This window comes from Scyliorhinus torazame, chromosome 12 (assembly GCF_047496885.1).
Source record: "Scyliorhinus torazame isolate Kashiwa2021f chromosome 12, sScyTor2.1, whole genome shotgun sequence".
In the NCBI taxonomy this organism is placed as follows: Eukaryota; Metazoa; Chordata; class Chondrichthyes; order Carcharhiniformes; family Scyliorhinidae; genus Scyliorhinus; species Scyliorhinus torazame.
In genome coordinates this window covers 57,334,791-57,361,222 of record NC_092718.1, presented here as the reverse complement: position 1 = coordinate 57,361,222, position 26,432 = coordinate 57,334,791, and the positions used below count along the sequence as shown (strand labels likewise).

Below are 26,432 nucleotides of genomic sequence, written 5' to 3'. Positions count from 1 at the left end.
TGCTCCGGTTTCCTCCCAGTCCAAAGATGTGTAGTTTAGGTGGATTGGCTATGCTAAAACTGCCCCTTAATATCCAAAGATATGCAAGTTAGATGGATTGGCCACATAAGTTACCGCTTAGTGTCCAGGGATGTTTGAGTTAGGTTACGGGGATAGGGCGGGTGGACGGGGGAGTAGATCTGGGTGGAATGCTCTTTTGGATGGTTGGTGCAAACTCGATGGGATGAATGGTTTCCTTCTGCACTGTGGGGATTCTATGGATTCTATGATTTTACCCCCTTCCCAAAAAACATTAGTCAAATTTACATGGCAATAACTAGCCTTGTGTTAGCTACAGTAGGTTAATTACTGCAATTGCTGTTAAATCTGAAGACCAAAGCTTCTAAGGCACTTTCAAAATGACCAGCAGTGTGGAACCTGTGAAAACTTGGTAGTTGATCACTTGACCACACGTATGCCATAGAAATGGGGCAACAAGAGGGGGAAAACAGTAAAATGCAGAAATAAGAATACTGGTCTGAACTGCTCTTGTATACTTTAAAATGGAACACCAGTAAAACTGGGAAATAAGAAAGCTGCCCCGAACTGTTTATGGATGAGAAAAAAGGATGGGTTAGCTGGAAAATTCACCCATCCTCCTCTCCTGCCGAGTGACATTCACAGGGAAAGTGAGTTGGGGAAGGGGCCAAACATTGATTCTCTGTGATAGTCACAGAGTATTAGCGTATTTAGCATTAAATGCATCAGCTTGTCTGTCTCAAGGTAATTATTTTTAAAAAAATTTAATTTGAACGGGATTCGAGCGTTCTAGGCCAACATTTGTCGCCTGTCTCTAAGTGCCTTGAGAAGGTGGTAGTAACAAAAAAACATGTAAAATTATCTCTCTGCTTCTCTGGGCTCAGACTAAAAAGTGCATTTGAGAGTACCTTGCTTGTGTCAAACAATATCCACAGGCAACTGAAAGTAGGTCAAAAAGAAAAAGCAGGTACTGTTGAGGTAGTGCGGTGGAAATTCTAACCTGGGCGGAACCTACATTAAACCTGACTTGCCAATGCACTGTAGTGGGTGGAAAGGAAATAGAATAATGTTTCTCCCAGGACTGAGAATGGTCACCTTGATAAACAGAAGATACATGAACATACTGGAAACTATCAAATATATGTCTGGAATCTACACATATGAAGTTATTCATGTGTTTTTGAAAAATGTAAGCAATAGCTCTTAAAATGTATTGGACCTGCTTCAAGAGTTGGAGCTTGCAGACGTTTGGCATATGAAGGTTGGTGATCTGCCAGGAAAATAATTGTCAAACAACACAAATCTGTTTTACTTAATGAAAAAAACATTTTCATAAATGTGAATGTTTTAACATCTGCATATGATTCTTATAATGAACAAATGAGGGAGACTGTGAAACAAATCTGTACTTCTGCAGGAATATATCGAACTTGAAGCATTTTGCTTCCTCGACAAATATCAATCCGCACTATTTTCATGGCCTAAACATACTCGCACCTTACTGTGGAATAGAAACACAACAGTTGCAATGTCAATTATTTCTGCTGCTATATTTATTTGTTGCATATTTTGTCTACAAGATGCGCAAGATGTCTATTTGGGTGTAAATGATTCTGGGTGTCGGGTATTACAGTAAGTCACTTACTTTTACAAGTAGGCATTCTGCAGGCCTGGATCACTGGGTGTTTGGAGAGGGCACTGCAAAGATCGCGATTTACTGTGACCAGTCGGCCAACTATTGAGAGTTTCTGACAGACCCATTCTCTGCTCTGGATACCTTCGTCGCAGCTTACTGAACACTAGAAACAAATGACGATATAAACATTATTTCTACTGAACTGTTATTCGTCTAAATTTTCACTGCCAGCAATCTTGGGTAGAGTACTTAAATTGCACACAACTAAAACTGGGTTAAATTAATACATGAAGGGTTAGTCCAACTGAAACAGATACGTACATCATCATTATTTTACATTGCTGAGCCTTTGAGAGGAGCTCACTGATTCCTGCTTCTCAATGATGAGATTATTTGGCTTGGTGTCACAGCCCCGAGTCACGTTCCGATGTATTTTCTGGTGATCCCTCAACAAGTTCTCCTCTTCCACATTTCACACCACATTCATTGTCAGGGTGGACACAACTAGCTGAATTGCCTCCCTCTGCGTTGTAACCACACTGCATGCCTTCCGTCACTCCTCTCTTGTCCTGATTCCTGGCTGTTTGACCTTGCCAAAAAAACTTTTCCTTCACGCACTGTTCCCCAGTTGTTCAAAACTACAACTATCACCCCACCTGCAAAACCTTCGAACATGTTCCCAAACCAACAACTTGAAGATCTAAGGTGCTTGAATATGTTGACACCATCCAATGTTACACATTTACCCAGTTTTAGTTGTGTGCAATTTAAGTACTCTACCCAAGATTGCTGGCAGTGAAAATTTAGACGAGTAACAATTTTACACTTACCACTTCTAAGATCCCATGCTGGAATCCTTTCAAATTCAATTTCCAGTCCGTCCTTGGCATTGAAACTGACTTTGGTGAAAGTCAGCAATGACATTTGTTGTGATCGTGACAATGGCACGTTATTCCTTTCACTCAATCTCTCTGTAACAGTTAATACAGCTGACCCACTCCTTCCTCTACTCTTTATCACTCCGTGGTCCACCTCAATTCTAGCACCCGAGCTATATGGCTTCTATTCCTGCCTCAATGTAGCCAGCACACCTCTTGCAATGGTTTCTCCTTTAGCCCTTGCATGGCCACCTAGGGGGGGAGAATTCTAAGTTTTTGTTTCTGTGGGCAGCATATGCGCATTACATGAAGGCTCAAACATTTAATTTCCATAAATGTGCATACATAAATTGTTGTGAACAGCAGATCTTGGTATAATGATTGACAATTTGTGAAGAAATAGTACTAGCATCATTCCTTTCCAGGCCCAGGATTTCAGGACAAGATTGCCTGGGCTTCTTGATTCTACCTTCACAGGTTGAATATTTGTGATTTACGGATTGTCTGAAGGAATATGATTCATTTTAATTTCATATCCACACTCTGCCTCTTGGAAATGCACCACGATGATGGCAGTTCAATCTGTCTGCTATTACCCTTGCCTGCACTGCTACGACTGTACTATTGGGTTGATTGTCTGACAGTACATAATGGATGAGTTAGAGGTTTCTCCACTTTTAGTGTGGCAAAATCAAAGCCAGCCTTCCTGTTTCAGCCCCCTTGTCTGTTCACTTAGACCTTTTCCAATTGGACACAGCCTCATTTTGCCATCTAACCCTGAGCTGGCTGATATATCCTTATCATCACCAAAAACCTCCTATTTCCACCTCATTTTCCATTGTTCACTTTTGTCTTCACCCGAGTTGCAAAACATTTGTCAATACTTAATCACCTTCAGCAATAATGCCCCCATCGACCTCCTCATAAGTCTCAGCACACACTTTTCCAATCTTCCTCCTCCGCCTGTGCAAAGCTGCGCTTCCCGATCATTCCCCCCTCCCCTTTTGGCCAAATATCAACGGTTTCCTTTCTGAAAATGTATTAAACTCCAAACCTTCATCCTTCTTTATGAATCTCTCTGGCCTCACTTCACTTGCCACTGCAATCTCCTTCAGCCTTACATGCCAGCTACAATCCTCTGGTCATCCATCTTTGGTTTCCCTGCTCTTCCCTCCCCTTGGTGAGTCATCTTGACCCTGCTCTCTGCACTTCTCCCAAAGATCCAACTTGTCGATGTCACATTCTACCTTCATCGGGCTGAAGGACCTACTCTTTGACCAGCCTAAATATTCTCATACTGAAATGGCAACTGTTTTTGCTTCTCTTGCTGTGTCACTCCAATTGTGCTAAATAATCCAGGTCACTACCTCAATGCATACTAGCAGAATGCTTTTTTTTCTAAAGCTGTCTATGCCAATGGGTTGTATGGTAGATATTGCAATTAGAATATGAATGTGATCTGTGGCAAATCTTTAACTATTATGCTGCAGAAGGATTCTGCAAGACATAAAGGTGATGAACTTTGCAAGAGGTGCGGGTCCATACAAACCACATGTCAAATCAAAAGCATGTGTACACAGAGGCACAATAATTAGGCGTAGATAATATTAATCTCTATTAGTGTAACAATTTTATCTTTCTTTGTTGAGTCTCTTGAAATCGGTTTACCTTGGACCACTTCCCTAACACCAGGTAGGGTGGACAGTCAGCATTAGCACAAGGCTGCTGCATCTGCGGCTTGTGATCAAGGCAGAACTCATCGGCAAGGCTCAGAAAACTACCATCAGTCAAAAGCTGTTTGCATGTGACTTTGCGAGATTGCACTCCTCTCCCACATGTTGGTGAACACTGCAATGAAAGGTTTCACAAGAGAACATGAACTTGTCAGAAGGGGTACACTGAATTTGCTTCCATTGCTTTTATATTAGCAATCTTAAAGTGCATATGAAAGATCAACAAAATAAACAAGAAGAATCGAGGATCCATTAAACGTGCACTCATCAATTTAACAGCCTCCAGTGTTATTTACAAAACTACAATTTTCCCACCAAACCATTAATTCTGACATTGCAGAGGCCAGACTGGCAGAGTTTCCAAATGGGCCCAATATGTGAACACCACTTAGACAAAATATTTTATGACATGTCTGCAACACTATTTGAGTGTTGCAGACTCCAAGTACCTCATGCAAAATATTCTGCAAAATTTGTCAATGGTACTAATGAACAAAGTACAAAGAACAATACAGCACAGGAACAGGCCCTTTGGCCCTCCAAGTCTGCGCCCACCATGGTACTTGCCTAAACTAAAACCGTCTGCACTTACGGAGTCCGTATCCTTCCATTCCCACCCTATTCATATATTTGTCTTGATGGCCCTTAAATGCCGCTATCGTACCTGCTCCCACCACCTCCCCAGGCAACGCGCTCCATATATTTACCACCCTCTGTGTAAAAAACTTGCCTCGCACACCTGTTCTAAATTTTTCCCCACGCACTTTAAACCTATGTGCCCTAGTACTTGACTCTCCTACCCTAGGAAAGAGCATATGACTATCCACTCTGGCCATGCCACTCATAGTCTTGTAGACGTCTATCAGGTCACCTCTCAACCTCCGTCGTTCCAGTGAGAACAGACCGAGTTTATCTAACCTCTCCTCATAGTTAATGCCCTCCATAACAGGCGACATCCTAGTAAATCGCTGGTACTGTGGTAATCAGAACTGTACAAATATTCCAAATGAGGCTTAATTACGGTCCTGTACAGCTGCAACATAACTTGCCAATTTTTATATTCACTGCCCCAACCGATGAAGGCCAGCCCGTGTGCCTTCTTGACCACCTCATCCACATGCGTTGCCACTTTCAGTAATCGGTGGACATGCACGCCCAGATCTCTCTGCCTGTCAGTACTCGCAAGAGTTCTACCATTTATTGTGTAATTCCTATGTGCACTGGACCTTGCAAAGTGCATTACCTCACACTTGTCCAGATTAAATTCCAATCTGCCATTTCTCCGCCCAAGACTCCAACAAGTTTATATCCTGCTTTATCCTCTGACAATCCTCTTCACTATCCGCAACTCCACCAATTTTTGTGTCGTTTGCGAACTTACTAATCAGACCAGCTACATTTTCTTCCAAATCATTTATATACACTACGAACAACAAAGCCCCAGAACTGATCCCTGTGGAACGCCACTAGTCACAGCCTTCCATTCAGAAAAGCACCCTTCTATTGCTACCCTCTGTCTTCTGTGCCAAAGCCAGTTCTGTATCCAACTTGCCAGCTCTCCTCTGATCCCATGTGACTTCACCTTTTGTACCAGTCTAGTGAGGTACCTTATCAAAGGCTTTACTGAAGTCCATATATACAACATCTACTGCCTTTCCCTCATCTATCATCTTTGTCACTAATCAAAAAACTTGATCAAATTAGTGAGGCACGACCTTCCCTTCACAAAACCATGCTGCCCATCACTAATAAGTCCATTTGTTTCCAAATGTAAGTAAAACCTATCTCTAAGAATCTTTTCCAATAATTTCCTTACCACTGACGTAAGGCTCACCGGCCTATAATTTCCAGGATTATCCCTGCTGCCCTTCTTAAACAATGGAACAACATTGGCTACTCTCCAGTCCTCTGGAACTTCACCTGTAGCCAATGAGGATACAAAGATTACTGTCAAGGCCCCAGCAATTTCCTCCCTTGCCTCCCGCAGTATTCTGGGGTACATCCCATCAGGCCCTGGTGAATTATCTACTTTAATGCTTTTTAAGATGCCCAACGCCTCCTCTTTATTAATATCAACATGATTCAGTATATCTACACACTCTACCCTATACTCCTCGTATGCCAAGTACTTCTGTTTGGTGAATACTGAGGCAAAGTATTCATTTAGTATCTCTCCTATTTCTTCTGGTTCCATACATAGATTCCCTCCAATATCCTTGAATGGACCAACCCTATCTCTGGCTACCCTCTTGCTCTATACATATGTATAAAATGCATGATACATAATTTATTCAATTCTAGTGTAGCCTATGGTGTGTTTGGCATAAAGAATCCTGATTGCTTAAAACACTTGTTTTCTTGACTTTATTGCACATCATAATATTGGGTCGCTTCAGAACTTCCACACAAATCTTTCATGGTAATTCTTCTCTTATTGAAATAATGCCTCAGAATCAGCTTTTCATTTTTCTGATACAGGTTCAAGTTTATGTCCATTCTAAACCTGCAGCTGTTTCGTGTCAGCATGCTCAATGTAAAGGCAGCGGAGTTATTTACTCCCAGATTAGTTTGGAGTAGCTATCACCTCCTGATGCTGGCTGTGAACCAGTGCAATTTGATTCAGACTGGTGTAAACAGTCTGAAACAAATCCCCAACCATTTCTTCCCAGAAGAAAATCTCTGCATTTGGCAATCTGATAGCATCTGGCAAATGTACTTGGTTACAGCAGAGTTGATTGCTTAATTCAAAGATCCTGCATTCAGCCTGAATCAACTTGATCCAACTGCAAATGATCTTGTGTAAATGGCTCTGCAGCCTCAGATGAGGGACCTTGGATGGGGTACTCCAGAGGTTCAGGAGGAACGCTGGGTGTACACCCCACCCAATATTTTTGTTTACTTCAATGTGGCTTAAAACCAGTGGTGCACCTGATTCAGTCAGGTCCCCCAACTGATCACGCGTGTCACCAGGGTTAGAACAATCTTAGTTGAGCACTTCCTTTAAGATGCATGCGCATTGTGTGAAGTACTGTTGACAAATCTGCAATGGTCTGTGGAAAAATTGAAGCATTTACATTTTGGCAGGTTCCGAAAGAGCACGTTAACGACGGCAATATTTTCTTTCGGCAACTTGATGGAACTTCACCTACCAGCTGCCATTCTCCCTTATGCCATGATGGAGGGCAGTCAATTTGGTTGCAGGCCTGTAATTCGGGCGGTTTGGGATCTGAACACTCCTCATCAGCAACCTTGACGGAGTCCTCAACGACGTGGGTCACCGGACGTTTACAGTAAACATCTCTTGTCTGTATGCCAACTCCACAGGTGGCACTGCATTGTCTCCACGATCTTGTGGCCCATCTGATAAAGTGAAAAAAGAATTTCACATTAAGGAGCTGGAGAAGTTTGAGAGGGGCAATACTTGCGGTTTCATTTGGGATACAACACCAACGCATGGATTTAGCTGATGCAGGTTCCATTAAGCTCTGGTTTGCTTTATTGAGTTGCTGATTATTTGTGATGGAAGCTCTAGTCAGCTACAGTCCTGGCATGAAATAAATATCTGGGTGGTGCCAGTTGGCCTACAGTCTGTAACCACTACTAACCGGGGGCCTGAGTTCAAATTCACTGTCAGTTAAAATAATATCATGCTGGACCTCGGATTTAGTCATTAAAGAGGAACGCAGTCCCTGAATTTCTGTAATTTACTATGAAAACCCTGTCCACTGTTCCAAGCTACCACAGCTGTGCTGAGGTGGAACTCAGCAATGTTTCAAGACATTTAGGGAAAAGGGATGAGATTTTGACTTGTGAACTGCTGGCAATTATTCCCAATAGGTTTTTGTAAAACTTGACCCACAAGAGAGAGGCAATTCTGAGACTGGAACAACAAAATATAATTAAATTACGCCCCCAAAAAGAGAGGCGCCGCAAATCGCAGCAGTACAAAATCTAATTCTCGTTTAAGCCTCTCAAGAACAATTCCAAAACACGGTGACTCAAATTGCTTTATATCAGATTTTAGCTTTGAAATAACTAACTTTTCAACCACTATCATCAGACATTTTCATGAGAGTAGATTTTAGTTTAAAATATCCAAATTTAAAATTCTGTTCAGCTAACTAGGGAAATTAATCAGAGGAATGGAACATAGGAGTGGGGCGATCGGTTGGTTTTCTACCTCAACTTCCCGCACTATCTGGTATCCATAGAATCCCTACGGTGCAGAAGGGGGCCACTCAGCCTATCAACTCTGCACCGACCCTCCGAAAGAGCTCCTTACCCTGATCCACCCAACCCCCGGAACCCCTCCTACCCTTTTGTATACTGAGGGTAATTTAGCATGGCCATTGCACCTAAACTGCACATCTTTGGAATGTGGGAAGAAACCAGAGCACCCGGAGGAAACATATGCAGACACGAGGAGAAAGTGCAAACTCCACACAGACAGTCATCCAAGGCTGGAATAAAACCCGGATCTCTGGTGTGTTAGGCAGCAGTGCTACCATGCTGCCCATATCCCTCCATATCATTGGTATCTGGAAATCAATCAACCTCATCTTTAAACATGCCCAATAGTTGAGCCTCCACAGTAGTCTGGGGGTAGAGAATTCCCAATTTCACCACCATCTGACTGAAGAAATGCCTCCTACCTCAGTCCTAAATAGCCTACCCCTTATTCTGAGACTGTTACCCCTGGTTCTAGACCCTCCAACCAGGGTAAACATCCTTTGCGCATCTACGCTGTCAAGCCCTGTAAGAATTTTGTAGGTTACAATGAGATCACCTCTTCGAAACTCTAGAGAATATAGGCCCAGCTTTCTGAGTCTGTCCTCAGAAGACAACCCACCATTGCAGGTATTAGTCTCATTAACCTATGTTGCATTTCCTCTATGGCCAGTATATCCTTCCTTAGATAAGAGGTTGTTCTGATGTGTGTGTTTAATAATGATGCTGCAGGAATACATCGTTGTTGCTTTTTTTACAATGTTGAAAGTAAGTGCTGTATGCGTGTATTGGTGTAGAATGTAGTTTTGAGTGAAGACATGATCGTCGGTGATCCTAACAATTCAAAATCAGGTGGTGTGACAATTCAATAATTTTCCATTCACGTCACTTCAGCTGGCTTAGATTGCACTTTGAATAACTTGCTCATCCTGACATTGTTTCATCAAGAAATGCTATAAGATTTACATTCATATAGCACCTTTCAGAACTTCAGGGCATCGCAAGTCCAGCCAATGTAGTACTTTTTGAAAGATAGTCTCCTGTATTTTTGGAAATGTTGCAGCTAATTTGCGCACAAGCTCCCAAATGCAGCAAAGTAGCAATGAGCAGATACTGGCCCATAACTCCCAGGTTCCCCAGCGTCGTATCGGGGAGGGTACCCCAAAGATGTGCTGGGGGAACCTCTTCGGATGTTCCCAGGTAAGGGTTTGCATGGTTTTGTGGACCAAGAAGGAGTCCACACCGAGTAGCCTACACAAAACAAAGTTTTATTCCGATGAACTATTATTTGCACAACACGGAAGGCCCCTGCCGGGTCTCATCACATCGGGACCATAATTGGCCGACTTTATACAAGAGATAATTACATATGGTTTAGAGTTCCCCGTCCCCTTAATGGGCTAATATTCAGCGAGGTTAACGAGGATTCTAATTGTTGCCATCACGAGGTCCCATGCTGATTATGACACATGGCAATAAGAGCAAAACCTCTCGTGGGCAATTGCCCTATATTGGGAACCATCTGAAAATGTAATTCAAATCACATACTTTGGATGTTTCCATCTGGGTTACACCAATAGTTATTCAGAGGAGTTGGGAGGATTAAAACCATGTGTAACTTCTGGGTAACTATTGAACAAACTCTAACCATTCTCCCAAACCGCTGAACCCTCAGGAGGCTCCCCCCACCCTCAATGACCCCACCCACAGGGCTCCACCTACACCGCGGAATCCCTTCAGGTACCACTTCTGTTAGACGTTTAGCTGCTGTTGTATAAAGAGTCAAAGGTTCTGCTCCTTTTCACAAACACCTTTATTTCACTTTAACAGACTCTGCACAAAACTCTATCATCACATCACCTGACACAAAGGCCACTTGAAGCCTCTTTACATATCATGTCAATTATTGGATACTTAACATAAATGAGACAAGTAATTGGATTGTCTCTTAACCCATTACTTAACAGGCTCCCCTTCCTTGGAGAAAGAAAAATAATTAGGTGAAAGCAAAATTACAAAAAACTCAAAAACACACATGCAATTTCCCCCCTTCTTTTTTTTTCATTTCTGGAAGAAAAAAAACAGTGACAGAAACAGGCGCCCTTCATTAACAATATTCAAAGTTTTTGTGAACTATCCCTCTTTTTGAAAAACAGTCTGACAATTGATAGCTACTGTCGACCCATTTAATTTTTGCTATTTCCTCTCTGTCCAACATCTACTTCAAACTTGCAATGTCTATCCTTAACCGTTTTTCATTGACGCTTTTTGTAGAGTGCACATTTTCCCACAGGGATTTATTGTCAATGTGACATTCAATAGGTATATTACCCAAATCTCCTAATCCCAAAATTTCTGTCAATATCTGAGATATATAAACGGCCATATCCACCGCCTCTACAAGGCTTAACGTCTCAGCAGCCAAAGTGCTTTTGACCACTCTCCTTATTTTCTTTGTTTCCCACAGAAGAGGGCAACATTTACCATTGTTCCCCAAAAGGAAAATTATAAAACCTCCTGCACTTGAAACCCTATCACATAAATATGCATAAGACGCATCACTATTAACTTTAAGTTTCAAGTGCCTAAGGTCACCTAAAACCGGGAAGCTCAAAACATACTCCTGCATTTTTAGCTTGACCAAAGCTATATTTGCTCTTATTATGTCTTCCACTTTGGGATCATTCATTTTTGTACTCAACTCTAAGACATCAAAACTCACGTCCGGTCTAGTCTGTCTACCTAACCAATTCAGTTGCCCAATTAAACTTCACAGTTGCTCTTTCTCCATCGATGAAACCATTGTGCCTTTTTGTGAAACCCGACTATGATTAATTGCTGTTGGGCTGATGCTTTCCAAATAAGATTGCCTACGTAAAGTTGCCCCTAACTTAATCTGTCCGATTTCCAGTCCAAAATATTTAAATGCACCGGAAGTCTGACTTCCAACCCTGAATTCTTTCCTCAAACCAGAGATTACAATAGCTTCAAAATCATTCATTCCACCCCACAAAAAATAATCGACATGCATCATAAAGATGCCAGATTTATTTTATAGTGTCAGTAAAACATTGCCGGATCTGCTTTCAACTGGCAACAGCCTAACTTTAACAAAACTGACCTTACCGAAAAATACCAGACGCTCGACGCATCATTTAATCCATATACACATTTGTTCAACTTCCAGAGTACCCCTTCTGTGTTAGCTGCCTCTTTAGGAGGACAGAGAAAAATGTCTCTCTGGAACTGATGCCCCTGCAAAAAGGCAGCTTTTATATCTATAGATATGCATTCCCATGCCTTTGTGGCTAATAGAGCCAAGAAGATCTTTAAAATAACCTTTCCGAGCGTAGGTGAATCTACCCTTAAATCATGATCATCTAAGTTTCCTTCAAATCCCCTTGCCACAAGCCTGGCCTTTGCCTTATAAGTTCCATCCAGAAGAACCTTTTCCGTGCAAATCCATCTGTGGGATAGAGCTCTTTGTCCCCTTTCCGGTATTTCCGTGTATACCCCAAATTCACTCCAACTATGCAGTTCTTGCTGTTTGGCATCTTTGATAACTTTTTCATCTAATTTATTGGAAGCCACCAAAATCTCACGTGCATGTGGACTTCTACTCCTATTAGTATTCGTAGTCTTACTCATGTTCCGGGACCATGATAAACTATGTCCCATCTCCCACCTGGTATCTCATTCTGTACTGCTACTGCTTGATCTATCCCTTCTGCTGTGGGATGTCCTTTCAATAGTTCTTGACCTTTTCCTGCGGGCAGGTTCCCTATCCGATGTAATATCTGAACTGGCACTGCGTTTCTGTGCCCTCCATTTTTGAACTTTGGGTTCCCAATCCATTGTCTTGACTCCCTCCCCTGAACGCTGTACATTCAACCAATGTTTATACTTTACAGTGGCCTTCCCTGCTCCACTAATAACAGTTGCATCCTTCCATTGACTAGACGCTTCAGGCAAGTAAGTCAACTTTTGGCAGTTGTCCTTTCGGAAAAATGGCCTGTTCTAATTCATCAGAAGTGTTGTGTCCCTCTAAAGAAACCCTGTCTATATCAGGTAACTGGTCCTCATAGTTCTGTAACATGTGTGTACCAGATTATCCTGGTTCCTTGTCATGTCTGTCTGCTCTGTCTAAATTTGAAAATTTGTAATCTGTACCCATTATCCTTGATGAATGTACCCTAACACTTTGATTGCCAAATTGTTTTGCCATCTATCCCTATGATCTTCCCTGGGCCTTTCCATTCATTAAAATTGTATCTCTGATATTATACTATGTCTCCTTGCTGAAAAACGGTATTTGATGGATGTACATTTTGCCTTAAAGCTCTGCGAATTCTTTCAGAGACTTCTGCTTCCAAAATAGCTTTTCTACTGCTATGTAATGCATTTAAATGCTCAGCAAAGGCAGAGCTAATTGTAATCCCATCCCAAGCTGGAGGCTGGTCAACCAAAATAGATGGAATTTTAGGATTTTTACCAAACACTAATTGATAGGGACTATAGCCCCCAACCATCTGCAATGAATTCTTTGCATGTACCGCCCATGCTAAAGCTGAATTTAGCTTGTAGTTTGGTCTATCTGCCAAAATTTTCCAGAGCATGTCATCTATTACCGCATGGTTTCTTTCACACACACCATTACTAAATGGGATTTCCGCAGCCGTATTCATGTGATATTCACATTTTCACACATATCCCTAAACTCATCATTAGCAAATTCTCCCCTATTATCCGTAAGGAATTTTGCCGGTGGGCCCATTCCTGTCCCTATCCTTTTTCCACGATTTTATCCAGAATTACTCTCTTTTCTTTACTTCGTACAATCGTTGATTGACTAAATCTGGTTGCTAAATCTACAAAATGCAAAATAAATATATTATTAGCTTCATCCCAGATCTCAAGGTCCATGGCCACAATGTCATTAAAATCCCTGGCAAAAAGGTAGGGTTACTATCGGTCGTGCTGGTGTCCTGCTGTACTTGAAATGTTATTTGTCAGTAATGGAATACAATAGTGGCCCGACTGTATAAATTATAAGTCCACTGTCTTGCCAAAAACTGTTGCCTTATCCTGTTCCATATCCAGTTTCATGTATGCTTTCTTCATCGACGGTCTGCTCAGAAGCAAAGGTATCTCACTTGATACAACATCCGTGCTACTGAAATGATTGTTCCACGTGGATGTACAAACGTACCTGCTTTATGGCAGCTGGTGCCATAAAAAAGGGAGAGTGGCCTCCTTCCTTTTGACTCAGCTGCACTTTGACCGGAATGTGCTGCACTGCCTGGGGCTCACCTGGCCTGAGCGGAGTGTCGGACAGGAGAGGCTGGGAAAAATGACCAGGTAGGAAATTGGGCACAGATTGGCAATCCTTCGCTGATTACCACTCTGAGGAAGTTCTGTTTTTAGGTGTTTGTTAAAGGAGATTTAGTGACCAGAACTATTACTGTTCTTCTGCAAAGTAGTGCTGTGAGATCTTAATAATCGACCTGAGACAGCAGACAGGACCTTAGTTTCTGGTATCATCTGAAAGCCAACAGTTCCCCCAGTACTCAACAAAGTGTGAGGCTAGATTTCACAGAATTGTGAAACTTGGCACAGTGGTTAGCATTGCTGCCTCACGGCATCAGGGACCAGGTTTGATTTTGACCTTGGGTGACTGCATGGAGTTTGCACGTTTTCCCTGTGTCTGCGTGAGTTTCCTCCGGGTACTCCGGTTTCCTCCCAGAGTCCAAAGATGTGCAGGTTTGGTGGATTGACCATGATAAACTGCCTCTTAGTGTCCAATGGTTAGTTTGGGTTACGGGAATAATAATAATCGCTTATTGTCACAAGTAGGCTTCAATGAAGTTACAGTGAAAAGCCCCTAGTGACTAGCCCCGCATTACGGCGCCTGTTCGGGGAGGCCGGTACAGGAATTTAACCCACGCTGCTGGCATTGATCTGTATAACAAGCCAGCTGTTTAGCCAACTGTGCTAGACCAGCCCCTCTTAGGGCAGGGAGTGGGCCTAGGTAGGTTGCTCTTTCGGAGGGTCGGTGCAAACCTGATGGACCAAATGGCCTCTTTCTGTACCTTAGGGATTCTGAGGATGTGCCTGCATGTTCCGGCACAGAAGGCGGCCATTCGGCACATCATGATCAAGCCTCTGGAGTGGAATTTTAACCCACAGCGTTCTGGCTCGGAGGTGAAAATGCCTGTATGACAGCTGATAGAGAGGCAAAGCTGTTGGCATCAGAAATTAGATGTTCCCACTCATAGTAGAAGTGTTCCAAGTTGGCTATTTCCCCAACTGTGGCAGCACACAACTAGTTGTGGAATAAAGGCTGACGTTACATTTTCCATCTGGCATAGATGCAAAGCACTTACACTCAATGTCCCAAAAATGGCAGCATAAATTGAGAGCCAGACACACATTTCTTTTCCAAGTACACTGCAGTGAACCACCTAACATGGCTTGGGCCTCACACTGAGTTGATTATCACTCTGTTCTGGTGTGAAACCAGGGGCAGCATTCTCCTTTAGCCGACGCCGAAATCAGGGTGCGCAATCGGGTGGAGAATAGCTCCCGACGCCATAAGCGCAGCCGCCGCCGGTTTGACGGCGAATCGGGACACTTCACCTCCCCAAACATGGTGTCAGTGCGACGCACACCGCGCATAGCTGAAGCACCTTTCGCATATCATTAGCAGGCCCAACGATGGGCCGATTTCCCAACGGCACAGTCCACGTGTGCTCTCACTAATCGTGCACCTGGGGTGGTGGCTGCTGAGAGAGAGAGAGAGGGCACATGGACAGTGTCCAATACCGTCATACTTCGCCGACAGATGTGCTGCTGGCCTGGGGGGCTTCTGCCAGGGCTGGGGGGAGTAGCGGGGGGTGGCCATGAGGTGGGCAGTGGGGTCGGGTACACAACACCATTAGTGCAGGTGGCAAGGCAGCCGTACAGCTGGGCATGCCGCTGACAGGCTGCTTTAAACCTGGTGTCCTAGGCCGTATAGGTGACCACCCACCCCCCCGCCCCCGGGCACCCCTCTGGGTGCCCTCTGGCCCCAGCCGACCCATCAGATGCATGGGTGCTCCAGCACAACCAGTCCCAGCTTTTCGGCTTCGATAAATCTGTGTGTGCGCGTGGGGGGTGTATTGTTTAAGCGCAGCTGCAGCTTGTCAGCCCTGCGAGTGTTCATCACGGACCCGGCGATTCCCACACCGTTTATCGTGGGTTTGGATGGTGTTCCACACGGCACCGATGCTAGACCCTCACGGTAGCAGAGTCAGTGTGGGTTCGGCCACGGATTCTCCACTGGCGTCAACACTTAGACTCAGAATTGGAGAATCCAGCCACAGGTTTTCAAAAAATATCTCGAGGTTCTGTAGAATCCTCTGTGCAGGTTGTAACTTGAACAGAGTATTTTTGATAAAAGCAGAAAGATGTGGAAATATTCAGCAGAATAGGTAAAATCTGTAGAGAGGGAAACAAAGTAAATGGCCCCGATTTTCGGCAAGCCAGAGAGGTGGAAATAGCAGAACTGGCTGAAAATCCAAAGACCTGCCCACAAACATGGCATTTCCTATTTTGGCAGTTGCGGGAGTGGAGTGGGTCCCGGGTTTGTGTGTGTGGGGTTTGTGTGTGTGGGAGTGGAGTCGGTCCCGGGTTTGTGTGTGTGGGGTTTGTGTGTGTGGGAGTGGAGTCGGTCCCGGGTTCGTGTGTGTGGGGTTTGTGTGTGTGGGCGTGGAGTCGGTCCCGGGTTCGTGTGTGTGGGGTTTCTATGTGGGAGTGGAGTCAGTCCCGGGTTCGTGTGTGTGGGGTTTCTATGTGGGAGTGGAGTCGGTCCCGGGTTCGTGTGTGTGGGGTTTGTGTGTGTTGGAGTGGAGTCGGTCCCGGGTTCGTGTGTGTGGGGTTTGTGTGTGTGGGAGTGGAATAGGGCCAGGGTTTGTGTGTGTGGGGTTTCTATGTGGGAGTGGAGTCGGTCCCGGATTTGTGTGTGTGGGGTTTGTGTGTGTGGGAGTGGAGTCGGTCCCGGATTTGTGTGTGTGGGGTTTCTATGTGTGGGAGTGGAGTTGGTCCCGGGTTTGTGTGTGTGGGAATGGAGTTGGTCCCGGGTTCGTGTGTGTGGGGTTTGTGTGTGTGGGAGTGGAGTCAGTCCCGGGTTCGTGTGTGTGGGGTTTGTGTGTGTGGGAATGGAGTTGGTCCCGGGTTCGTGTGTGTGGGGTTTGTGTGTGTGGGAGTGGAGTCGGTCCCGGGTTTATGTGTGTGGGTTATGTGTGGGAGTGGAGTCGGTCCCGGATTTGTGTGTGTGGGGTTTGTGTGTGTGGGAGTGGAGTCGGGCCAGGGTTCGTGTGTGTGTGGGAGTGGAGTCGGGCCAGGGTTCGTGTGTGTGTGGGAGTGGAGTCGGGCCAGGGTTCGTGTGTGTGGGGTTTCTATGTGTGGGAGTGGAGTCGGTCCTGGATTTGTGTGTGTGGGGTTTGTGTGTGTGGGAGTGGAGTCGGTCCCGGGTTTGTGTGTGTGGGGTTTCTATGTGTGGGAGTGGAGTCGGTCCCGGGTTTGTGTGTGTGGGGTTTCTATGTGTGGGAGTGGAGTCGGTCCCGGATTTGTGTGTGTGGGGTTTGTGTGTGTGGGAGTGGAGTCGGGCCAGGGTTCGTGTGTGTGGGGTTTCTATGTGTGGGAGTGGAGTCGGTCCCGGATTTGTGTGTGTGGGGTTTGTGTGTGTGGGAGTGGAGTCGGTCCCGGGTTTGTGTGTGTGGGGCTTGTGTGTGTGGGAGTGGAGTCGGTCCCGGATTTGTGTGTGTGGGGTTTGTGTGTGTGGGAGTGGAGTCGGTCCCGGGTTCGTGTGTGTGGGGTTTCTGGACAGCCGGCCAGTTCCTTCACCAGCTGCCTCTGCTGAAGTGAGATTTTGGTAGGCCAGGAGTGTGAAACCCAGGGTGTGTAGAGTAGATCACAGCATATCAACATGGTGGCACAGTGGTTGGCATTACGGCCTCACGGTGCCAAGAACTTGGGTTCAAGTCCAGTCTGTGGGAGTTTGCACCTTCTCCCCGAATCGCCATGGGTTTCCTCCGGGTGCTTCGGTTTCCTGCCACACTCCAATGATGTGCAGGTTAGGTGAATTAGCCATGCGAAATTGCTCCTTAGTGCCCAAGAATGTGCAGGTTGATGTGTTGGGTGCTCTGGATCTGTGGAACACATACAGGCCACTAACACTTAAAATAGTGCAACACTATTTTATTAAGTTAGAAACTGTTGAACATACTTTCACTGTGGGTTAATACGATGTTAGATTAAACTAAAGACCTATGCCTGTCCTAACCAGTCTATGCACTCAGCACATGGTGAAGATCTGTGCTGTAAGCTCAAAGCTCTGTCCTTCTAGGAGGCTGCATCCCGAATGAGCGGGAACTCTGATGCCCCCTGTCTTTATAGTGAGTGTGCTCTAACTGGTGATTGGCTGCGGTGTTGTGTGTGTTGATTGGTCTTGCTGTGTGTCCACCAGTGTGTGTGTATCTGCACCATGATATACTGGTGTATATTATGACATCCTCCCTTTTATAAAAGAATGTATATGTGTGGCAATAAATAATGTATGGTGAGAATGTTCCTAACTACGTGTGGGGTGCGAAGACATATTTACAGGACTACGTACATGAGAACTAAGCTATTTACATGGGAAGGTGCCTGGTGCAGAGAAGCAGTATGCAACAAGAATAACGAGATCAACACTATATACAAACCAGGGAAACGATCAAACAAAGCAACAAAACAATTCAGAGAGTCTATAAGTCCGCTAAGTTCAAAAATTAAGTCTCTGAGGTGGGCAACGAATACTGGTTGACCGCCTCAAGGGTGGGTCGAGAGCCGCCGGTTCAGGAGCGGGCTGGACTGCGTCAGAGTCAAGGGGGTGCAGAGTGACAGGGAGCTCTGCATAGTCTGTGGCAGGGTCAGCAGGAGGGCGAGGCGACAGTGGAGGATCATGTGGCGAGCATGGAACGAGACGGAGGGCACGTCGATTGCAGCGCAGACTAGAGCCATCCAGTAGACGAACCAGGAACGAGCAGGGGGCCACCTGCCGAAGGACAATAGCGGTTGCAGACCAGCCACCATCCAGAAGATGGACACGGACGTTGTCATCTGGAGCCAGAGCAGGGAGATCAGCTGCACGGGAGTCATGAGTCGCCTTGTGCTGTGCACAAGACAGCTGCATCCGGCGAAGGACCGGAACGTGGTCGAGGTCTGGGACATGGATGGACGGCACCGTCGTCCTCAGGGTACGACACATGAGTAACTGGGCTGGCGACAGGCCAGTGGACAGTGGGGCGGAGCGATAGGCCAGCAAGGCAAGGTAGAAATCGGACCCAGCATCGGCAGCCTTGCATAGGAGCCGTTTGACTATATGTACTCCCTTCTCCGCTTTGCCGTTGGATTGGGGGTACGGGGACTGGATGTCACATGGGCGAAATTGTACCGCCTGGCAAAGTTGGACCATTCCTGGCTGGCGAAGCAGGGGCCATTGTCCTACATAACCGTGAGCGGGATGCCCTGTCGAGCAAAGATTTCTTTACATGCACGAATGACTGCAGACGAGGTGATGTTGTGCAACCGTATCACCTCCGGGTAATTCGAAAAGTAGTCCACGATCAGGACATAGTCTCTATCCAGCGCATGGAACGTGTCGATGCCCACCTTGGTCCATGGTGACATGACCAACTCATGGGGCTGCAGGGTCTCACGTGGTTGGGCCGGCTGGAAGCGCTGACAAGTGGGGCAGTTGAGCACTGTGTTGGCTATGTCTTCATTAATGCCAGGCCAGTACACTGCCTCTCGGGCCCGTCGGTGGCATTTTTCCACGCCAAGGTGGCCCTCGTGTTGTTGTACCAGGACAAGCTGGCGCATGCTATGCGGGATGACAATGCGGTCCAGTTTTAGAAGGACCCTGTCTATTACCGTCAGATCATCTCTGACATTATAGAACTGAGGGCATTGGCCCTTGAGCCACCCGTCGGTTAGCTGGCGCATGACACTCTGTAGCAAGGGGTCAGCTGCCGTCTCGCGGTGAATTTGGACGAGGCGTTCATCCGAGGCAGGTAGATCGGAGGCCGCGAATGCCACATGGGCGACAAACTGGCAGACAAATCCCGCTGGGTCACATGGAGTGTTGACTGCCCTGGAGAGAGCGTCAGCAATGATGAGGTCCTTGCCTGGGGTGTATACCAGCTGGAAGTCATATCGCCCGAGCTTGAGAAGAATACGTGGAGGTGAGGCGTCATGTCGTTCAAGTCTTTCTGTATTATATTGACCAATGGGTGATGGTCGGTCTCGACGGTGAATTGAGGAAGTCCGTAGACATAATCGTGAAACTTAACCACACCGGTCAGAAGGCCCAGGCACTCCTTTTCTATCTGCACGTAGCGCTGCTCCATGGGGGTCATCGCATGTGACGCATATGCAACGGGAGCCCATGATGAGGCCTCATCACATTGAAGGAGCACTGCCCCAATGCCAGATTGACTGGCATCGGTCGAAATTCTGGTCTCCTTTGCTGGATCAAAGAAAGCTAAGACCGGGACCGTGGTCAGTTTTGCTTTGAGTTCTCTCGTGGGCAGGGAGCCATTGGAAGTCTGTCGTCTTCCTGACCAGGTTCCTGAGAGCCGTTGTATGAGAGGCGAGGTTAGGGATAAATTTCCCCAAAAAATTGACCATGCCCAGAAATCGGAGGACCGCCTTCTTGTCCTCTGGTGTTTTCATAGCTGTGATGGCAGCTACCTTGTCTGCATCCGGTTGCACACCCAATTGGGAGATGTGATCCCTGAGGAACTTGAGTTCCCTCTGACCAAAAGAGCATTTGGCCCTGTTGAGGCGGAGGCCATGCTCATGTATACGTCTGAATACTCGCTGGAGGCGACTAACATGCTCCTGCGGGGTGGTGGAGCAAATGATTATGTCATCGACATAGACGCGAACTACTTCAATGCCTTCCATCATTTGTTCCATAATCCTATGGAACACTTCTGATGCAGATATGATCCCAAACGGCATCCTGTTGTAACAATATCTGCCAAAGGGGGTATTAAATGTGCGAAGTTTCCTGCTCGATTTATCGAGCTGGATTTGCCAGAATCCTTTTGAGGCGTTGAGTTTGGTGAAGAGCTTGGCGCGAGCCATCTCACATGTGAGCTCTTCGCGCTTGGGAATTGGATAATCCTCCCTCATGATATTGCGATTTAGATCCTTGGGATCAATGCAAATTCTCAATTCCCCGGAAGGCTTTTTTACACATACCATGGATTTGACCCAGTCGGTCGGTTCCGTGACTTTGGAAATCACTCCTTGGTTCTGGAGGTCCTGCAGCTGATGCTTGAGGCGGTCCTTAAGGGCTGCTGGGACCCTGCGAGGTGCGTGCACCACAGGCGTGGCATTCGGTTTTAATACAATCTTGTAGGTGTACGGGAGCGTGCCCATGCCCTCGAAGACGTCGTGGTACTGGTTGATAATGGCGTTGAGCTGCGCCCTGAAGTCGGTGTCTTGAAAGGCAGACGCGTCAGCAGGAGAGAGAGAGAGTGAACTCTCTGAACTAGGTTCAACAGCTTGCATGCCTGCGCGCCAAGCAGGGAGGCTTTTGAGGAGCCCACAATTTCAAAGGGAAGGATGGCTTTGCGTGACCTGTGTGTCACTTCAAGTTGGCACGAGCCGCTGGCAGCAATGGCATTGCCATTATAATCTAATAGCTGGCAGGCTGATGGGAGGATGGCTGGTTTGACACAAAGGCTTTGGAGGTCAGATCACGCAATGAGATTGGCAGAGGCACCAGTGTCCAGGGGGAATCGTATTTGGGACCGGTTGACCATCAGGGTGGCACACCACTCATCCATAAGACCATAAGACATAGAAGCGGAAGTAAGGCCATTCGGCCCATCGAGTCCACTCCACCATTCAATCATGGCTGATTTCAACTCCATTTACCCGCTCTCTCTCCATAGCCCTTAATTCCTCGAGAAATCAAGAATTTATCAACTTCTGTCTTAAAGACACTCAACGTCCCGGACTCCACCGCCCTCTGTGGCAATGAATTCCACAGACCCACCACTCTCTGGCTGAAGAAATTTCTCCTCATCTATGTTCTAAAGTGACTCCCTTTTATTCTAAGGCTGTGCCCCCGGGTCCTAGTCTCCCCTGCTAATGGAAACAACTTCCCTACGTCCACCCTATCTAAGCCATTCAGTATCTTGTAAGTTTCTATTAGATCTCCCCTCAACCTCCTAAACTCCAATGAATATAATCCCAGGATCCTCAGACGTTCATCGTATGTTAGGCCTACCATTCCTGGGATCATCCGTGTGAATCTCCGCTGGACCCGCTCCAGTGCCAGTATGTTCTTCCTGAGGTGTGGGGCCCAAAATTACTCACAGTATTCCAAATGGGGCCTAACTGATGATTTATAAAGCTTCAGAAGTACATCCCTGCTTTTATATTCCAAGCCTCTTGAGATAAATGACAACATTGCATTTGCTTTCTTAATTACGGACTCAACCTGCAAGTTTACCTTTAGAGAATCCTGGACTAGGACTCCCAAGTCCCTTTGCACTTCAGCATTATGAATTTTGTCACCGTTTAGAAAATAGTCCATGCCTCTATTCTTTTTTCCGAAGTGCAAGACCACACACTTGCCCACGTTGAATCTGGATCGATGCTGTATACCGATAGAGGCTGGATTCTTTGCTTCGGGGACACCCTGTTTTTGGTAACGATATCGACTTGAAAAGGCGCCTTTGGGTCCTCGGTGTCAATAACGGGAAGTAGGTCCGCATCGGACTCGGTGACCGTGGATTCAATGGCCCGGACATTCCTGCGAGGCTGGCTGGAGCGATATGAGTTGGCAGGCTGAACTGATCTGCATAAAGCAGCATAGTGGCCAAGTTTGCCACATCTCAGGCATCGTTGGGATTAACAAAGAACAAAGAAATGTACAGCAGAGGAACAGGCCCTTAGGCCCTCCAAGCCCGTGCCGACCATGCTGCCCGACTAAACTACAATCTTCTACACTTCCTGGGTCCGTATCCCTCTATTCCCATTCTATTCATGTATTTGTTAAGATGCCCCTTAAATGTCACTATCGTCCCTGCTTCCACCACCTCCTCCGGTAGCGAGTTCCAGGCACCCACTACCCTCTGTGTAAAAACCTTGCCTCGTACATCTACTCTAAACCTTGCCCCTCTCACCTTAAACCTAAGCCCCCTAGTAATTGACCCCTCTACCCTGGGGAAAAGCCTCTGACTATCCACTCTGTCTATGCCCCTCATAATTTTGTAGACCTCTATCAGGTCGTCCCTCAACCTCCGTCGTTCCAGTGAGAACAAACCGAGTTTATTCAACCGCTCCTAATAGCTAATGCCCTCCATATCCTAATGCCCTCCATATCAGGCAACATTCTGGTAAATCTCTTCTGCACCCTCTCTAAAGCCTCCACATCCTTTTGGTAGTGTGGCGACCAGAATTGAACACTATACTCCAAGTTTGGCCTAACTAAGGTTCCATACAGCTGCAACATGACATGCCAATTCTTATACTCAATGCCCCGGCCAATGAAGGCAAGCATGCCGTATGCCTTCTTGACTACCTTCTCCACCTGTGTTGCCCCTTTCAGTGACCTGTGGATCTGTACACCTAGATTTCTCTGACTTTCAATACTCTTGAGGGTTCTTCCATTCCCTACCTGCATTAGACCTTCCAAAATGCATTACCTCACATTTGTCCGGATTAAACTCCATCTGCCATCTCTCCGCCCAAGTCTCCAAACAATCTAAATCCTGCTGTATCCACTGACAGTCCCCATCGCTATCCGCAATTCTACTAACCTTTGTGTCGTCTGCAAACTTACTAAGTTACATTTTCCTCCAAATCATTTATATATACTGCAAACAGCAAAGGTCCCAGCACTGATCCCTGCGGAACACCACTGGTCACATCCCTCCAATTAGAAAAGCATCCTTCCATTGCTTCTCTCTGCCTTCTTTGACCTAGCCAGTTCTGTATCCACCTTGTCAGCTCACCGCTGATCCCATGTGACTTCACCTTTTGTACTAGTCTACCATGAGGGACCTTGTCAAAGGCCTTACTGAAGTCCATATAGACAACATCCACTGCCCTACCTGCATCAATCATCTTTGTGACCTCCTCGAAAAACTCTATCAAGTTAGTGAGACACGACTTCCCCTTCACAAAACCATGCTGCCTCTCACTAATACGTCCATTTGCTTCCAAATGGGAGTAGATCCTGTCTCGAAGAATTCTCTCCAGTAATTTCCCTACCACTGACGTAAGGCTTACCGGCCTGTAGTTCCCTGGATTATCCTTGCTACCCTTCTTAAACAGAGGAACAACATTGGCTATTCTCCAGTCCTCCGGGACATCACCTGAAGAGAGTGAGGATCCAAAGATTTCTGTCAAGGCCTCAGCAATTTCCTCTCCAGCCTCCTTCAGTATTCTGGGGTAGATCCCATCAGGCCCTGGGGACTTATCTACCGTAATATTTTTCAAGACTCCCAACACCTCGTCTTTTTGGATCTCAATGTGACCCAGGCTATCTACACACCCTTCTCCAGACTCAACATCTACCAATTCCTTCTCTTTGGTGAATACTGATGCAAAGTATTCATTTAGTACCTCGCCCATTTCCTCTGGCTCCACACATAGATTCCCTTGCCTATCCTTCAGTGGGCCAACCCTTTCCCTGGTTACCCTCTTGCTTTTTATGTACGTACAAAAAGTCTTGGGATTTTCCTTAACCCTATTTGCCAATGACTTTTCGTGACCCCTTCTAGCCCTCCTGACTCCTTGCTTAAGTTCCTTCCTTATATTCCACACAGGCTTCGTCTGTTCCCAGCCTTTTAGCCCTGACAAATGCCTCCTTTTTCTTTTTGACGAGGCGTACAATATCTCTCGTTATCCAAGGTTCCTGAAAATTGCCATATTTATCCTTCTTCCTCACAGGAACATGCCGGTCCTGAATTCCTTTCAACTGACACTTGAAAGTCTCCCACATGTCAGATGTTGATTTGCACTCAAACATCCGCCCCCAATCTAGGTTCTTCAGTTCCCGCCTAATACTGTTATAATTAGCCTTCCCCCAATTTAGTACATTCACCCTAGGACCACTCTTATCCTTGTCCACCAGCACTTTAAAACTTACTGAATTGTGGTCACTGTTCCCGAAATGCTCCCCTACTGAAACTTCTACCACCTAGCCGGGCTCATTCCCCAGTACCAGGTCCAGTAACGCCCCTTCCCTATTTGGACTGTCTACATATTGTTTTAAGAAGCCCTCCTGGATGCTCCTTACAAACTCTGCCCTGTCTACGCCCCTGGCAGGGTTATGCCGCTTTAAGTGGGCGGAGCCACAGTTGCTGCACGTTGTAGCATTAGAACATTCGCTGCACCACCGTGCATGCGTGGTGAGGTCGTACGTGGTGCGCGCCTGCGCAGTACGTTCGTCGACATTGCGGGAGTCCGCGAAAAGCACGCAAAATGGCCGCCCTCATCCAGGCTGAGGCCCTGGTGTTGCTCGATTGCTTGGACCCGTCCTGCCTCATGTGGACCTTGCCGCGCCGTTTCGGCCGCTTAGATGTGGGAATACCGACTAGTGGCGTGTTCGTGTAGCACGCAGGTCTCGATGGCGGTCGCTCGGGTGAGCTGCTTTACCGTGAGGAGCTGCTGGTGTAGGGGGTCCGACTGAACACCGAAAACGATCTGGTCGTGTATCATGGAGTCGGAGGTGGGCCCGTAATTACAGGACTGCGCAAGGATGCGGAGGTGGGTGAGAAAGGACTGGAAAGGTTCATCCTTACCCTGCAAACGCTGTTGGAATACGTAGCGCTCGAAACTTTCATTCACCTCTATGTTGCAGTGAGTGTCAAACTTGAGGAGGACCATCTTGAATTTTGATTTATCTTCATCAGCAAAGGTGAGAAAATTGAAAATGTGGATGGAATGTTCCCCAGCCGTGGATAGGCAGAGAGCGATCTTCCTGGTGTCTGAGGCATCTTCCCGGTCTGTGGCTTCAAGGTAGAGCTGGAAGCATTGTTTGATTATCTTCCAGTTGGCCCCTAGGTTACCAGTGATGCGGAGCGGCGGCGGTGGGCGGACGCTGTCCATTTTGCAGGATGGCTGTATGCTGGTGGAAGGCAGATCACTTGCAGGTAGGTCTAAGAATTTATAATATCCCTCAACTCCTGGTATCATGATGTGTTGGGTGCTCGGGATCCGTGGAACACATACAGGCTACCATCACTTAAAATAGTGCAACACTATTTTATTAAGTTAGAAACTGTTGAACATACTTTCACTGTGGGTTAACATGATGTTAGATTAAACTAAAGACCTGTGCCTGTCCTAACCAGTCTATGCACTCAGCACATGGAGAAGATCTGTGCTGTAAGCTGTAAGCTCTGTCCTTCTAGGAGGCTGCATCCCGAATGAGTGGGAACTCTGATGCCCCTTGTCTTTGTAGTGAGTGTGCTCTAACTGGTGATTGGCTGCGTGTTGTGTGTGTTGATTGGTCTTGCTGTGTGTCCATCAGTGTGTATGTATCTGTACCATGATATACTGGTGTATATTATGACACAGGTTAGGTGGGGTTACGGGCTTTGGGCAGGTGAGTGAGCCTGGATAGGGTGCTTTTTCGGGGGGGGGGGGGGGGGCGGTGCTGAATCGATGGGCTAAATGGCCTCCTTCTGCATTGTAGGGATTCTGTGGAACAATATGCCTGAACTTTGTGGATTCATTTGGAAAGCCAGGACCCCTTTGGAGAGGTAAGATACCCTTTTGGTTATGGTCCCGGGACACCTTTGGGAGAGGCAAGGATTGTTGTTCAAAGTAAACATGATGTGTGTATAAAGCATGCATACACCCATTGGGACAGTCAAAGCTGTCAATGGA

The 26,432-nt window shown here is 46.3% G+C and overlaps 1 protein-coding gene across 1 annotated transcript in view; it reads right to left on the bottom strand.

Moving 5' to 3' along the window:
• Positions 1-26,432, bottom strand: part of adamtsl3 (ADAMTS-like 3) — an 869,253-nt gene that overhangs the window by 159,993 nt on the left and 682,828 nt on the right. The window contains 3 exon segments of the mRNA XM_072468743.1: positions 1,664-1,817; positions 4,201-4,380; positions 7,415-7,625. Coding sequence (XP_072324844.1) covers positions 1,664-1,817; positions 4,201-4,380; positions 7,415-7,625 — 545 coding nt within the window.